General features: G+C 43.1%; 1 protein-coding gene across 2 annotated transcripts; it reads right to left on the reverse strand.

Annotated features, from left to right (window-relative positions):
- Window positions 1-79: 79 nt before the first annotated feature.
- Window positions 80-17,483, reverse strand: LOC125764300 (open rectifier potassium channel protein 1). 2 transcript variants are annotated; one of them, XM_049428426.1, is made up of 8 exons: window positions 17,337-17,483; window positions 10,063-11,621; window positions 5,165-5,344; window positions 4,970-5,091; window positions 4,521-4,876; window positions 4,296-4,443; window positions 3,440-3,949; window positions 80-3,369 (listed from the first exon to the last, which is right to left on the reverse strand). In XM_049428426.1, the coding sequence occupies exons 2-8, from the start codon at window positions 10,202-10,204 to the stop codon at window positions 2,209-2,211; spliced, it is 2,619 nt and encodes an 872-aa protein (XP_049284383.1). In that variant the 5' UTR covers window positions 10,205-11,621; window positions 17,337-17,483; the 3' UTR covers window positions 80-2,208. The 2 variants fall into 2 exon arrangements, with proteins under 2 accessions (XP_049284383.1, XP_049284384.1); XM_049428427.1 differs by lacking the exon at window positions 17,337-17,483 and adding an exon at window positions 15,354-15,771.
- Window positions 17,484-17,748: the final 265 nt, after the last annotated feature.

Here is a 17,748-nt window from a genome sequence, read left to right on the forward strand (position 1 = left end):
GTGAGAAAGTCAATCGCTCGTTCGGTCGGACGGAGGTTGACAGACAAAATTTTAATCTAACCTTTTTTTACAACTTCGCACCACTATCGGGAGTAATACTCACACACCCTTATAAACACAGGAGCAGCATCAGCCTCTCCTTCGGTTTCTTATTGCTCTCTTCATCTCACGCTCTTCTGCGTATGGACGCATACACACGCAACTCAACTTCACCGAAGTAACATTTTATTATTCCCATTTCAATTACATACAGGCGGAGGCTGCGATCATTTCGGAGAAGCTTTCTTTCATTTGTTTTTTTCTTTCTGCCATTTATCATCACATACACAACGTTACGTTTCGCTCCCGGTTACGATGCTTCGATCAACCGTAACGCTTTGCAGCACCATGCGTCTCCATCGGTGAAGGAGGTTTGCGATGCTTTGGTTGTTGCTCTCGCATTTCGCTCTCGCTCCGCCGTGCACGATAAAACCATTCGGCACCTAGCTCTCACAGCTTTCCATACGATTAGAGGGAAACACCACGCTCCACGGTGTGAAAGTGGCAACAAACAGGAGCGTAAAATCGAGACATCCTTCGTCGCGGCAAACGGCGGTTTCTGCACAAGTGGTGGTGCGTAAAAATTGGCTAGCGCTTTCCTACTCTGCTAGGTCGTTCGAGAGCTTATTATTAAGGGTAGAATGAGAGATGGACATAAAAAGTGGAAAGCACATATAGCAGCTTTCCCACTAACCGACTGATGCTGATGGCAATAAACCGTAGCGTCGGACCGGAATTGTCGCCGGGATTGCGTGCGTACTGGTGTAAGCAAAAAGGCATGCTACTTTCATCCGTACAAACTAACTCGTCGATGCGCGTATTAGAGCCGGTGCCTGTGTGGGTGAGCTCCATTTTCGCACACTGTAATGTTAGCTGTACTACAAATTTTACGTTTTGTTTGGCATTTCCACCCACTGGCCGGTACATTTCCGCACGTTCCGGCAATCTCCCATCGGTTACCGGGACTTGGATCCACGAAACATCCTGCAACCGATAGCTTACGCATAGCTGCCTTGTTTGTAATGGTTGCTATTTTTCTTCTAGGAAATTTACCCCCAAAAAAAGTGTAAACAGCAGGTGATATTGATAATTGAACGAAATTTTGGTGTTCGGTTTGTAGTAGCTACTTGAGGTTTTTACTGAATTTTTAACTAATTTTTATAGTCAAAATATCAACCATAAATTGTTATTTTTGTCTAACTAAACTTTCTCGACCAGCATCTAAACAGTCTGTATAGTTTTCTCTTCGATTTTTTTTCCACACAAATTGAACTCATTTAAAAATAGATTGAGCAGTTGTCACAATTTATAAGAACGAGCCCAGTGCAACGGATCACCCGATCAACCGGTATCTTTTCGAAGCAATAAACCTTACAATTGTATCGATAAAATCACTGAAAGTGTAAAATCTTTTCCCCCACCACTGCTTTGTCTGCAGTGTGACCATCAATAATCCCGACCCAACCCGACAATATGCCAAAGCGTATGAATGATACATCATGCACAATGTGATGTACGGTTCGATGGGTTTCTTTCTGCGCTTCGTACACATGGTTAGATTTTGCGATAAAAATACTCATCGCCGGTCGAATCGATGGGAAAATGTTCCACTCAACACCTTCACTATTGGACGCTTGCCAATGCAATCGAATGAAATCAATTATGATGCACAAACGATGCGCCACGGTTGCATCCTTATGGGACGATGTTCGTATACCTACAACTATTGCGTCTGACAAGTTGAGTAGCTTGAGGAATATAACACCTAAGAGGTGCAGATCAAATCAATTCCCTTTTTTCTGTTACCGTACATTCAAAATTAATTCCATTATTTATTGTATCCATTTTTTGTTCAGTAAACTGTCACTGTTGTCCCTGACAGAATCACAATTCCATTCCCCACTGGTCCATGCCGTTCATGGTCCACTGGTGTTACAACGTATCTACAAACTAACAAACGCATTAATGACTGGTTTGAATGGCATCAAATGTTTTCATAAATAGCTTCATATTTCTAGCCGTTGTCCTCCGGAGCGCAAAGACTCGCAGGTCAACGGAAACAATACTGATACATTCCATGGTGGCTTCCACACTGGTGCTGATGCTAACTTATTCTGTTTTTTTTTCTAGTTCAATACTTCCCCTCAAAACTATTTTCCCTCATAAAATCTAGCGCTTCTGATCGAACAGATTCGATAAACTGCTGTGACGATTGCGTCCACTATTCACTCCTGGCAGTCCACTCGGTGCTGCCGATTGGTCCGAATCGGATCGCATTAGATTCGGTCTCCATCGGAATTGTCCGGGCCCAGTACCGGAGTTTGGTGCTGCCGTCGGGACGGTTAAATGGGACGATTGGCTCGTAGCTAACGGGCTCGGACGAGACGAGAGCCTTCGCTGCAATGTTGTCGTGGGGAGATTGTGCAACGATTGTGATGATGAATTAATATGGGCTGCACCCAGCTGTTCGGATGCACCCGCCAGTGGACGAGGGCAGTGACCGGGCGGATAGGCGAGATTCGACGGACGTACGCTAAACCGCCGTCGGATGGGTTTCGGCGAAGGGCTAATAATACTGAGCGTTGGGCTACCACCTCCACCGGGTGATCCCGACACCGTCGCTGAGTAGGACGGTGGATTCGATGGACGGAGGGACGGTCGTCGGATGATCGGAGCGGAATCGGAACTTCCCGTACGGGCAAGCGGTGGTTTCATGGAGCCACGCCTCGTTCCAACCTCAATCGGCGGTGTGAACAATGTTAGCAGCGATGGTAAATTGCTCTGCCCCACACATGACGATTCCATGGTGCGTCTTCGACCGAATGAGTCATTTTTCTCCCCGAAGCTACCCCGAGGATCCCCCGCCGTTATCGTGTCCGTGTGCATCCGCTCGAGGGCACGCAACAGATCGCCAATGGTGGTTGTTTCGAGCAGATGCTCATCCTGTGGTGGCATCGACAGAATGCTACCCCGTCCGCGTGACGTTGCCATCAGATAGGACGAGGTGGGAAGATTAAACATAGAGCTACGACCTTTACTGGTTGCGGATAGGTACGAGTCAAGCGGAGGACCAGCTTCCAGATCCGGAACGGGTGTTTTGGAACGTTTGCGGAACGGATTAAGCCGTTGCAGCATACCACGGTTTATCGCCGAAGCTTTACCCTCCGGACCGGTTGGTGGAACGTTGATCGTAAGGCTAGAGTCGAACGTTGCGTTGTTAGACAGCGCAGCCCGCAGAAGGTTATCCTTCTGTTTCACTTTCTGCCGAATCTGCAGTATCTGCTGTATCTGGGTGTTGTCTCCACCACTCCAAGTCCATTCGTTTGCATCCTGGTAAAGATGAAAGCCCCATTAATGGTTAGAATAATTAAAGTAACTTTCCATTTCCACTTTTACTCACCTGCGATGCAGCATGTGGAGGAAGCCCAATATCGGAAGCGGCTCTCGGACGCATCGGAGGTGCCGTCAAATAGGCACTCTTGTCCGAACCACTCATCGACCAGCCGGACCACGTTCGTTCGCTGGCTAAAATTTGTGAGTCCGAAAAACAGTTCACACCAGCATTCAGTGAGGCCCGCTCCAGGAAGCTCTGATTATCGTCCGGATTAGCCGTTATATTCCCGAGTGCCGTTACAACGCGGGCCAGCAATTCGGCCGGCTGTACGAGCGCCTGCACACCGAACGTTTTCTCGCGATTAATACGATTCAGATCGGTATCGGATAAGCGTCGTACCAGCGATCCACTATCGATGGATCTCGGTTCCGCAAGCACCAGCACACTTTCCGAGTTGGCACGCTTGCGTCGAGTGATGGGCAGTTCCGTTGAGCGATACATCGACAGCTCGGGGCACGAGCTCGATCTGCTTTTCGAAAGACTCAACCACCGGTCCGAAGGTTCCTCGTACACGGGCTGGAAATGAAACGAGAAACAAGATGTTTACACACAAACACAATAAACCACTAATGAATTGCAATACCAAATATACACCGAATGAGGATGTCGCTTACCGTGTGTTTGCAATCCACTAACAAGCGATGCATTGGAAGAAAATGTATGTTTGAATTATATCTCCCTATTACCAGCAGTATGCTAAATTAAAGCTCCCTAGTAAAACCATAACAAAGCGAACAAACAGTCGCACATACGAATAAACAAAAATACTGGTAGACAACAAAGCAAAAAAAACTGATCTGACAACGACTCACGAGCGTTATTCTAAGGTCTCTAAGCTTTGGCTAGTGTCTCTTAAACTTACCTTAAACTTTAGCATGTACACCTCGTTCAAAATCTTGCGCAGGTAACTAATGTCTTTGGTAACTCCATTCCACACACGATGCTGTGTTTCCTTCAGGTTGGAAGCCACAAGCTTTTCCAATTCCTGTATCTTTTTATGCGATATGCCTCTGTAATTATGCACGACCGGGTAAGTAATAAATTAACTTTATTGCGTACTGTGTGGCAGCCGCCGCACCATACTTACTTAGCAATAAAACCCAAAATCATAAAAATGTAACCGATTCCGGCGAAAAACCAAAATATGATGAATATCTTGTAGACGGTAAACAGTGACCCAAACTCATGCTCCTGTGAGGGTTGAAACGATGCCGCATAGTCACCGAAACCGATCGTCGTCAGCGTAACGAACGAATAGTACACCGATACGTCGTACGGCCACTGTTCGAAGTACGTAAATACGCATGCCGGTGCGAATATGAATACGATCACGCCGGGTATGAGGTACAGCACGATCTGTCCAATAAAGCTGATCCTACGCGGGGCGTACCGTGCGTTGGCGGATAATTTATACGCCTTGTAGCGTCTGTACAGCCGGACAAACTGTGGGAAATGATAGTGAACTTGTAAAACATCGTGTTTTTTTTTCCTTGGAGGAGGAAAAAGGTTAAATGCTGCACAAAGATTTAAACTTACACCGCGTGCCCAGAACTCGCCAACATACGCAAAAAAGAAACCATTCACCGGCAGACCGATGAGTGCGTAAAAGATTAAAAATATCCGTCCGAATGTATTGTGCGGTGAGATGTTACCGTAGCCTGAAACAGAAACAATTTTTTGTGATAGTAATTATAGCAATTATGGCATGTCCTGTGCAGCTGCTACACTTACCCACTGTTGAACAAATAATGAAGGCGAAGTAAAACGAATGATAAAAATCCCAAACGTAGGGTGGTTCATATTCGTCCTCGGTGTAATTGGTCACTTTGCTTCCACAGTAACCGTCCAGACGTCCAATCAACGTACGTTGAAGTTCCAAATCTTCCGGTGATAAATATTTAACGAGCATTTCTAGTAAACAAGAGACAAAAATTCAATATTTTTCGTTACCTTTTTTATAATAAAAATTGAATAATTTTTTTTTATGTAGATAACTGTGCTTTTCCACCTTAGTGATATCAGTCCTCAATGATGGAAATAGTTTCGTTTTACAGTTCCACTTTGTAGCAAACGCACAAGCACAACAATAGCAGCATTTCATTAGCACCCTTGAGGTTTTGCGCTGTTTGCTAACAATTGCCAACACAAGTGCGACAAAATCTATATGGAGCAGTGTGACATTTTACACCATTCTTGTGATACTTTCAGAAGAGAGTGAGACAGGCTGCAGTATCTAAGGAGTTATCGTGAGTTGCGATAGGCTATGCCGAAGCATCACGTTTACGGGCTGACGTCACTTACTTTGGTGACCTGTTTCGAAATGTGTCATAAATAATGCTAATAAAAAAAGTATAATGGGATACGTTTGTAGTACTGCATTTGCATTTTTTACCTTTTTTACAAGCACAAGCCGCACACGGTTTAGCGTCATCATCATAAAACTTAAGCATCCCGTTGCGTGTAATACAAAGGTATAGTGTGAACAATCTGCCCTATTAAATGTGTTACAAATCATTTTAAAAAAGGCAACGCCTAAGGTTTTTATAAAAATTTCCCGGAACTTTCACCTAACTTGCATCGATATTTGGGCATTCATTATTTACATGCTACTAATCACTAAAAAGTATCGCTACAAAACTTTCTCGAACGATGACAACATCACTCTGCAATTGTGTGTAAGAAGGTAAATAATATTCATCCTTCCGGTATGTAGAAGATTTACATCTAATAGCACAAAAAAAAAGCTGTGAGAACGTAAGTGTTAATTTAATCACCAAAATGAGCATCTAATAATCTATTTGCATGTATCATGGACACCCAGGGCGATTCGATTAGTAGCAGCACACACCAAACAGTCAGACATTGTTAGCCATCTAATCGCGGATGGAGCCATCCTGTCGGGACAACCGTGAAGATTCACCGTAATGTGCAAATTGGCTTGCCTATAGAGTATGCAATTATCGAATTCCAGATTCATCTAGATCGGGTGCGAGATTTACTGCACAATCGTAAGTAACAAATTACCTGCTGTTTCTTCTACTACGGTTTTTACTAAGGAACGAATATAAATACGATTTGCTTGTTCATTTTTTTATCAAGTTAATAAAGATTTAAAATATGTGCTTTGCATAATCTAACTGAAATTCCTGGCGTGGTTTGGTACCGATGTCTACAACACCAACCGTAACTGCAATCTAATCTGGTCACTTATTCCATCGGCTGTCATATACCACATTCCAGGCTGATTTATTGATTCAAATCGATCTTCCAACGCAACAACGCAGCTTAGTAACGGTCACGCGCCCAACTGCTCATTAATTAAGTACCTTCGCACCACCCTGGCACCACCGGCTACTGGTTGCGTTCAAGTCTTCTATCCTCGTTCGCTTCACACTCGTACTACTGCAACACGCTTGCATGCAAAAGTGTAGCAATTGCCACGCGTCCGCTACACTGGTAAAACCACCCTGCAAACAAACCGGCGATTGTAATATTCAAATTAAGTAATCGTATGCATCTGGTAATGGCGAACGGCTTGAATGAGTTCGAACGCTGATCGATGCACTTGACACTGGGCGCGAGTGAGCTTCCATGTACGGTGAAAAGCTGTGGTTGATGATTTGTTTAATTGAAATCACTTCATTGCTGTCAACGCGGATCGTGCTGGAAATGATCGAGCAATGTAAGATAACGTACGGTTTAATCTTCAGACCGTGAGGATACATTGTTGCTTTCAGTATCATCTTCTCGACAAATCGTCTTGATCCAATTTGTGGTTTAAACGAGAAGGTCAGTTATTTTGAAGTATCTCTAAGTTTTTGCCATTTAAAATGGTTTCATAAATCGATTAAAATGTTCCCCAATTCATCAATTCCTTGAGCAAAGCAAGAGCACAACGCGACGTTTCTAAAGAGTTGGTTTAGACATTAAGCCCTGGTCCAGAAAGATGGATTCCTGTGGATTCGTGACAATTCCTCCACAACGGAAAAGCAGGAGTTTTAAGAAAAAGGGCACAATCCGTTCTTGAAGAATTAAACAAAAACTACATCTATTTATGAAATAATTTTTAAACAAACGTTTATACAACTTTTTTGAGATTATTTAAAAGAAAACTAAACACAACAGTTCATATATGTACAATATATTAAAGTCAGAAGAGATCTCTTTAGTTGACAACGAGAGAGTTCTTTATTTCACAACGATGCTATAATTTGTATGAAACTTCCCTGTTTGCGAAAAAATGATAGCATGCTGCAAAGTACAGGAATTACGAACTTTTGAATGGTTCGTAGCATAACTAATGTATTGCAATCATTGTTTAGAACTCATTTCAATTCAATTGTGCTTCCAAACTTGAAGTATCTTGAAGCCGATCGCAAATGAATTAATATGATCATAAGCTTTCAATGGATATGAACATAACAAAGAGTCCGATGAAGCTCATGAATTGAGATTCTTAGTAGTCGATTAGTTTCTAATATTCTCGATATCTTCAAAACAAAACCTAAATAATACAGTAGTATCTTTGGTAGAAGTCACTACTAGAAGAAGAATTTTATAGCATAAAAATTATATAATCGTATACATTGCAAGATTTCTTGCAGATTTAGGGACAAAAGGTTTTCATTGTTTAAGTACATAAATCTATGATTGTGGAATAAAAAGACTGGCTAAGAAGTAATCGTGCACCTCGTTTTCTTTTATATATCGTATTAAGATTTTGCTATAAAATAGATTCTCTCTGAGTAAAAAAGTTATAAAATTGTTATGATCGAGACACCGAAGCTTGAAAATTGTACAAATTGACGGCAAAGGAGCACTTCCGGAATCTTTCCCCAGTTTATCGGTAACTATAGGTTTTTTTTACGGTTTTCCCAACGTAGAAACATCGACAACTTTAAACGTTGTATTTCATTACCAATAATTACAAAGCTTTGCTTTTATCATTACTTACTATTGATTTGTCACCACTCCAAAGACCTTTTGTTTTCTAACACCACAAATAACAAACAAATGTCTCGACAAACGTTACTAAAACACGATTTTGTCATTATTTTAATAGTTCCCATTGGCAAAGAAGCACACGCCCGTTAGTTGCGATCGTGAAGACACACAAGTAGAGCGCATCAATTTCAAGTATGTCCTCAGCCGTTGACATCGAATCGGTCACAACACGTGCATGCAAAGCTGACCCTTTACACTCGTACACAGCCAGCCGGCTGATAAGCTATGCAACGGCTGTACGGCAAAGAATAACAACAACAACAAAAAACGCCCGCCCGTGTTGGACTCAGGCGAACCTGATAATTTGCACTGCCCAACCATTGTACACCATCTCGGCACCACCGAAGCGTGGCGCGTCAAGTGCGAACAGATATGTGAACCTCTAGCTCAAGTATCTGGCACCACACCGGGCCAGAACACGGGAGATTCGATTTCATTCACTAGCGGAAAGCTGATGAGAAGGTTAAAGGTTCATTAGAATTTAAATTGTAGTCGAATAAATGAACCGATAGGCATCGAGCTGATCGTGTCGCGAACCATGCAATTTGATGATTTATGAGCAACAGGAAATTGAACACCGCCGGCCATCCCACCGGAGGGTGAGATGAATGGGTTTAGCCACGACTGGACAGTAGTAGATTGTATTTACACGATCGCGCACCCACAATCACAGCGAACGTGTTTTTGCAACACTAGAGATTAGTGCAGCCATCGATGACGGCGAACCATTCCAGGGAAATAGGAAGGATTTTAACGTGCAATTGTTCGCAAGCTCCACGCAAGCTGTATATATCATATGTTCTGATCGTGAGTCCTTTCTTTCAACAATGTGCTTTAACAAATTGATATAAACGTTTCTCACGTTTTTCGTTTCACCGTTGACTTGTTGGTGATCGATTGGATTGATATTGGATGATCATAGAAGGTTGAAGCTTTGTTGTGTTGGTTTCTACCAACTTTTACTTAATAAATGTCGTATAAATAATATTTTTCAATACTATAGAGAAAGCTTTTTTTAATACAACTGATTATATTCTTGTTCGTCTTCTTCTTAAATTAACGACCATTTAGAATTCACAGCGGGTATTTCCGGCTTACTAGACTTATTTTTAGCCCGTAGCTGGATAGTCAGTCTTTGCTTCGGGAAGGACGGCTCGAATGGGATTTGATACCCGGTCCTGTCGTGTGGAATTATCGCCTCTTACCACATATACCACCGGGCCGCCCTTACCGAACTGATCATATTTTAGAATATTATTCATTATTCAAATTGTTATGGGGAAAGTCCGAGTTAATTTAAGATTATGATTAACTGGACACATAAAGCTACAATACATTGATTGTGTTGGAATACTCAACTAAAGTAATTGTGCAAAATATTGTTTTATTTTATGTAATTTAACGACCGTTGTTTTTTGTTATAATAGCATGAACAATTGTATGCTCTGATGCAGTTACTGCAAGTCGTTTTATTAAACTTATTGAATTAGATCTCATCTGGGTAATTGACAGTTTCCCCCCACATATTTCCCAAAACTTCTATTGATCTTGATGTACGTAATTTTGTCTCCAAGCCAGACTTAATCATATTTTATAATTTAATCACTAAAACCCACTATACATACCATTAATTTCGATTCGTTCAGCTAACTCTTCAGCCCGGCGCTCCGTCTCCAGATCGTTTTCGACATGATAGAACACGCTGGCGCCCATGAACAGGTACGCGGCATAAAACAGGAGCAAAGCGAACCACTCTTTCGGCGTCATGGCTGTACATTGGTTCGTTCACTCCTTTACCTCCAAAAACAGCGATTAGATTAGAATGGCTATTTCCCTAACACTACACTTATGCACCCTTAGGTCGAGGAATCGTGTGCTTCACTTACGAAATTATGTCAATTAAGATGCACTTAAAATGTGTTTAGTTTCACACGCGTTTTATGAACTTTAAGTGAATTGTTTTAAAAATTACAACTTACACACTTCCTGCGTGCACCACATCAATCACACTTATCACAAAAACATCTTCGCGGCATCGAGAAAAAACGGCTCTCTGTCTTACCTTACCACGGACAAAAACATATCGTGCACTTGACTTGTGTAGGATCAAATACGATAGCATAAGCTACAAACCATCATCACTCCACCTGCACCGGCGATGGAATAAACTTTGCGGAGGTCCACCGTGCGGGATCAACCTCCACTCGGGACTAGAATTCCATCCTCCTGCCTTCGCAGCATTCATTCACATTCGCGTACTGGTTTTCTTTCCGTTTCGCTCGTTTCAGTCACTGCGGGTTTGAACGGTCAAAGCTGGGCAGAAAAAAAACAAACTTCTCACCGTACGCCACCAGGCAGCGAGATTCACTGAGATCTACACTTTATCTCCTGTGCTACGTACGACACACATCCTCCACCAGCGATCGGGATCACGGATCAGTGCTGTGTAGTGGTGGTTGGTACGCTGCACAACACTCACTCAAACATACCCGTGTGAAACAGGTACGCATCGGTTGTATCAGTGTGAGGGCGATAAAATGAAATTTTCTACCCAGGTCGTGCCAGCCTGATCTATGCCTCCTGATTGCACGCGAACGCACCCGTACGATTCACTTCCTTCGCACACCGCCGCACGTCACGATCGTTACACACTCACTTTAACCTAATGCTTCGCAGCTTATAGCTAATAATATTTTTCTTCTACCATCAATTATCACTTTGCAAAATTTTATTAATTCGGTGCGTGTTTCATTGACGATCACGATCGCCGGTTGCCGACGGAGTTATCGATCGTCGCAATCGGATTCGCACCGTGGCCAGATTACGCGGGTTGGGCTTGAGAAATTTTTCACCGGGTCAAACACTATACACAAACAAATTAAACCACACTAGTTTAGCTACAAGCTTCTTCTGTTTTTTTTTCTCCTTTTTTGAAGCGGAAATTGCTGTCATTCATGGAGCGGGCGATAGTGACTAGTGGCCCTTTCCGGTAGATCCAATCGCAACAGCAGCAGCAACAGTAAACGCACGTAAAACGGTACAGGGACGGAGTTGATCAAATTTTCAAAGTATGCCATAGTACATCTTCCACACGTGTTAGCCACACGTTACCCGGTTAAGCTGCCTTTAACATGCTCAGAACTGTACCGCGTACAACCCCGCTGTTAGAGACCGGAGAGATTGTCTGGAATAGAGATCAAAGAGAGGAAGAAGCGAAACCAAATCAATGAGCTGCTAAGTAATGATTTAATTTGGTGTAATTGTATGTAAATGCAGGTATAATCTTTGCAACTGTATCCTGAAATCGTTATTCGAGATTATTTCTATGAATGGAGTTAGATGATTGGAAAGGCACTTTCAAGGTTTATCGGAATTAGATGTTGGAATCAGCACGCGAGATGATGTTTAAATCCACATTTAAAATATTCGCCATACATGTTTGCCATGTTTTTCTTTGCGTGCAAATCTGGATAATATTCATGAATAAATCGATCATCTATGTAAATTTTCTAGTAATTTATTTCCAACGTCTAGTTTAGCAGGTAAGATAAGGTCGTCTATTCCTTTCCGATCATAAGTTTTTTTTTATTTTCAAAAAAAAATTAAGGAATTTTTCTCACACCAAAAACCGTTTCACTAGTGTGATCGCATTATTCAACATCACGGTGCCCTCTGCCCGTCGTACGTGAGCCAAAGCGGTATATTTAACGCCTACAAAAAGCTCATAAAACAAATCACTTCACTGAATAAATCCACCGGCTGGAAGAGATTTGCAATCGGTGTGTAAATAGAGAGCAGCTAGACAGTATACCGCCAATATGGTTCCACGACCTCGACCTCCAGGTTTTTTTTGGAGAGTGCGGAACTGTAGAACGCGCGGGGTTGAATTTTAATTCGTCGCAGCAATACCCACCCTTGATCAACTCTGGTAGCGGAATCCCGCCCGCCGGGATGATCAAATGCTAATAATTTATGTTCGATTTCTATGCAAAGTAGAAATCCGATCCTTCCACCTGTTGCTCACACCTGCCCCCCATCCCAGCGGATGCGCTTTCGGACGACTTCATTTATGGGAAGTCGTTTAACCGAAATGGTTATTAATTTATTAATTTTGTGTAATCCAAACCACTGCTGCTAAGTTGCAGACATTAGTAGAAGAAACGGTTTGAAGAACAATCTTAAACCTAATCCTATCGGAACGGGTTATCCTCTCTCTCTGAGCACGTGCCCAACATTTCGTGACCACAGATCAGTTTTGTTACCTCGCGGTTTGTAGTCGTGAGCGAAGGATGGCCAGGCGTAATAAAAAAAATATTACCCCCAAAAAAAACAATCGAAGGTTTTACACAGCTTCCAACAACACAAAAAAAACCACATCTTTTATTCCTCCCTCTACAGCCCACTTACGGATGCATCATTAGTTTCCTTTCGGCGAACGAAAAGTACCATACAGCCATTAACGTATTTTATGGCCGCCCGGTACTGTAGCTCGGATCATTTTAATTGGGCTACAATTTGTGAAGACGATGTATCATTTGTTGACCTCTCTCTCTTCCTCTTTCCCTCTTTATATGCATACATCTCTTTCCTTGTAAAAAGCACAATTCATTATTGGCGAACAGCAAAATTATTCTCCGCCTGACAAAGACACCAACTCATCCAACCAGGCCCGAAACCACCGGAAGTCACCCTGGCACAAAGTAACGAACAAACCAACCACTAAATTACTTCGTAAAACACATCTAATTGCTATTATTTAAAAATCTGACCAACGATTTTTAGTGCTTCTTCCAGCGATGATTGGTTGTTTTTTCGGCAAACCAGCCGCAAGCACGTGTTTACAGCTCTTTTTTTTGGCAAAGAACGCATGAAACAGTCGACATTGAAAAACTATAATTTTCGATGTGTTATATCATTCGCCCAAAGTGGATACCCGTCGAATAGGCTTTTGGTACGGATGGATTAATTTATTGTTTAATGGTCGGGTGTGAATACGTATAAGGGTAGTTCCATGCCCGTCATAAGTTCATCTTTCCTTCACGAAAAGGACTCGAAACAGATGTTCGATGGTGGTTAACAATGTGGTTGGAGACAAGTCCCACAGGGTTAGGAGGAAGTCGCTGTACTCTAATCCGTTTGACGCACGGCAACGTGAGTGAAGTCTCGAAAGTGCCGTCTACAGGCGCTATCCTCTACCTGATATAGTCCGTAATCTCACAAGGCGCATCATTCGTTTTGCCACTTGAGCATGGTACTCAACACTCAGGAAGTTCTCGTGGCTTAAGTCAGCGGAGGAGGTAGTGTTACAGTTTTTATTGCCTCGATTGCTACCATTTCTTCGCAACCGGGTGGATTGATTGACATTCAACACACTCTCTCTCTCTCCAGTGGAATTCATACGAATGAAGTAGTCTTATCAGTTAACCGATGCAGCGCTACGATTGAAGGTGTCAGCCAAAGTATAACGACCATTATTGGGGCATCTGCTTGCTAAAATCCCCACCTTTCAGTCGATACGGTCAGCTGTCAGCTTTGCTTTTATTATCCTTATCGGCGCTAATGAACTGCGGCTCGTAGTGGACAAGGATTATCGATATCACGGTTGAGGTTTTTTTCTTTTATTGCCGCAGGTTAATCGTTGTTGATTTAGTTTAGATTGTGACAATTTAATCGACAAATGTCAAGCACTACCTATCAGTAAGGCTAGAACAACTACATGATGGTCATCGTCCATTGAAGTGGTTGTTAAAGATTAACACAATCACTAGTTGATGTTTCTTCTTGAAGATATCTCTGTAACATGCTTAAACAATTTTAATCTTCTTTTAACGATTCAAAGGTAGAGTTATTGAATTGGAGCGTTGTTATTAATTTTGTGCGCCAACCATTGCCAAACAAAGTGACCGAACCGCTCAATAAAGCGTAAACCGTTCACTGATCCGTGAACTTTTGCTTTGGAGCCGCTGGCAGTAGTTACCTCTTTACCAGCGTGTCTGCACGTATGCGAAGGTAACGACAGCAAAACATTAATGCGCTTCGCGCCGGTACCGAAAACTAATCGGTCGAAACTGACATTCGGCACAAGGCTTCCATGCCTTCAAATGAGCCGAAGTAGAGTAGCAAAACTGGCAAGATGTGTTACCTCGGCCAGAGAACTACATAACATTACCGTCCAGTTTTGCGTTCCGGTTCGGGATCGACGGCCGTTCGCTAACTGGCCGGACGGTGACATTGAGAGCACAAAACGGAGGCTTTCTTTACGATTCTACCACTTGGACACGGATCAACAGTGGCTGATTTCGTGCCTGTAATGTAGGCCAAGGTTACAATTCAGATGATCCACTTGGTAAGACACAAAAACAAAAAGTAATGTTTAATTGCAATGCCCATCGGTCTCACTACCGGAGCCCAGTGTAGGTTTTGTTATTGCCCAAGACCTGCGCAAACCTCGCAACCGGTCTCCGTATGAGGAAAACAGTTGCACAGGTTTTTTTTTGTTTTTGTTGAGCTCGCGTGCTGCTTCCTAGGCAGCACTGACATTGAACGTGAACTTTCTTAACCTGCCCGGGCCGTTCTCGCCATCTTCGCTGCATCCGAAAAGCCGTGGAACGTTTGCAGCGTTGCTTGCGTGAACCAAACCCAATCAACTCCGATCTCCATCAACGACCCGACGCCTACTGGCCGATCATGTGCAAAAAAAAAACGAACTAACAGCAAAAAAGAGAGGAAGGAAGAAAAAACTGCACAAAAAGTGTTGCAAAAAAAAAACGATAGTAACCCGTCAAAAACAAAACTTGAACTTGCCCACCAGCTGTGCGTACGAAAGATTATAACGACGGGCAAGTGCATCCGTTCGCATTTACCACCCCACTAACGTGTTGAACGTGAATCGGTTTTGTGTGCGATTGGAACTTACAGCGGAGATGACGAGATGTGGTCAAGATGAGCAAAACGCGATGTAACGATATCGTTGGGCGCGCGTTACGATGCGTACGATCACGATCGCTTGGTCGTTACACTCTAGCCACACTGCTGGCCGTTTGATGCAGTTTCGTGCTTATGCCGTGACCCACGAATTATAAGTTCGAGATACGGGAGAGATCTTTAACGGCGCCCCCGTTTAGCCGTTGTGCCCTTTAGCAACAACGCGATCACTGTGTGGCGCTCGTTAGTACTGTTTCGCCCTAATGGCGCCTTGGGAAGAGATGCTGTAGCACACACACACACACACATCACACAAAAACTTTAAAAAAACAACACTTCAATGATATGCTAAATATGCTAATCGAAACTAGACCAAACGATCGGGCAACCCGGCAAACGGCGGATGAGCGATGAGGAGCAAATTTGCAAAGATATTGATTAGCTCTCGTGGCACCTATTTGCACTTGTGCTGTGGCTGTGCTTTGGCTCGTTTACCCAAGTGTGGTTTGCTTAACGTTTTAGCACCCGTTTACAAATGGACTGGTGGACTTGTATGATAGTTTTTATACCTTCCTATTTGCGTTTAAGATTTTTTTATAACAATTACTAACAAATGGAGCAGCTGAAAGAAGGTTGTTGCGTGAGCTGAAAGGAAGAGCCTACTCCGAACTGTGGCGTACGAAATCGCGGGAAAATGTTTCGTAAAATCAGAACTGACCTAAAGCACATTGACTCCAGTTCTTATGTGCCATTTTCAGACTGGGTTAACAAAAATGGCTGATTAGAACAGTTTCTTTTTTCGAACAACACTTAGCTCGCTGTAGCGGGTGCCAGTATGGAGCGATTAAATTGTAGCTGATACTCGAACAGCAAACTGTTGGCAATTTTTTTTTAAGTATACGAGGGCTTCCATAAAAAAATCATCTAATTAAAACCGATTTATCTCGACAATACGGCATAGCCCGTAATACTCAATAAATAATAATAATAATAATTAAAACCGATCGAAAAATGGTTCTTATCTTGCTAATTGAAAAAAAAACTGTTTGTCCTTAGCCAAACTTAAGTACGATGGGTTTTGTATGAACGTCATTGCCCGCATCTTTACCGGCCACTGACATCGAAATTCGGATCAACCAAGGGTCACGCCATTATCGTGCCCCGACTGTGACATACTTCACTGGCTACAGGCTATAAACAGGCCCACTGTTATTTAGTTATTAATCAGCACATTGACGCAATCACACTCGATCGATCCTCTGTCAGATCATCACGTGAGCATCACACCAAACGAGAGATTTGCCAAAAAGTGTGATATTTTACCGTGGAACAAGTTTCGAAGGTCTCCCGGGAGCCTTTCGAGAGGAAGTTCCCTGAAGATGAGCTGTCGTCATCGAAAGCACTCGAGCGAAATGTTATTCCCGTTGGTTTGATTTAAATCAAGCGATGCTTCGCTTAACTTTGTTTAAACGACTGTTTTAACTTCGGTCACTCGGAACACCACTTACGATCGATTAGAGAACATTTCTTCGCCGTGACTGTGCCAAAGAAATCGATACGATCACTCGGTGGTTGACGACACAAAAAACGATCGGAAAGAAACTCTGATGGACTCATTTTGTTTGTTTTTTTTTTTAATGTGACACTTTAAGAAAGGCTTTGACACAGCATCGCAATAATGTGCTTCAATCGTTTCGCTTATTTATCGCTGGTCAGCAAAAACCGAACATTCCAACGTTTCATCCACATGCACACATGCGGCCCTGCTCGACGCCGATAAGCGGCGGCGGGTTTACACGCGCCTTCTACCATTTACTATCAGCGGTCCCGAGCGGGTTAGCACCACACTAGCGCGCCTCACTATCATGTACCACACAAGTTTCAATAAAAAATAAACACTCTTTTAAACTTTCATCAACAACTGTGCACCCCACTGTCATATAGAGGATGCACAAATTCGTATCATTTTACTCACTGTCTTCTTGTTGCATTAATAACTTCACTGCACCAAACAAAAAAAAAAGGCTCCTCGGACACGCTCGCTCGCTATAATGCGGACTCTGCAAACCGTACCGTGCGACCGGTACCGACGGATGGGCAGCGACTGTTACACGAAATCCGATCACAGCTCCTCGAGCTGAAACGATCGCCCGGTCAAAATCGTCAATGAGTGTGCGGTGTAGCGCGACCGAGACTTCTACGCGCGAAAAGCAATGAGCAGACCGGCGGCCGCCCGAACGTGCACAAACTCCACTCGGTGTGCGAGCAATACGACAGGTTGTGTGCGCGTGAAGGAACTGTCGCGACAGTAGTAGAACAACTGATACCTGGGTAAGAACGGTTTTGTCAGCAGTAACACACTATCGACGATAAAAGTTGCCGTTCGT

This window comes from Anopheles funestus, chromosome 2RL, assembly GCF_943734845.2.
Source record: "Anopheles funestus chromosome 2RL, idAnoFuneDA-416_04, whole genome shotgun sequence".
Taxonomy (NCBI): Eukaryota; Metazoa; Arthropoda; class Insecta; order Diptera; family Culicidae; genus Anopheles; species Anopheles funestus.

Excerpts from the sequence above, each read along its gene's own strand:
- LOC125764300 (XM_049428426.1), bottom strand. The coding sequence starts at position 10,204 with ATGACGCCGAAAGAGTGGTTCGCTTTGCTCCTGTTTTATGCCGCGTAC. Across the intron at positions 5,345-10,062 it reads TGAACGAATCGAAATTAATG|AAATGCTCGTTAAATATTTA; the intron begins GTATGTATAGTG and ends CTTGTTTACTAG. Across the intron at positions 3,370-3,439 it reads CTCCACATGCTGCATCGCAG|GATGCAAACGAATGGACTTG; the intron begins GTGAGTAAAAGT and ends CATCTTTACCAG.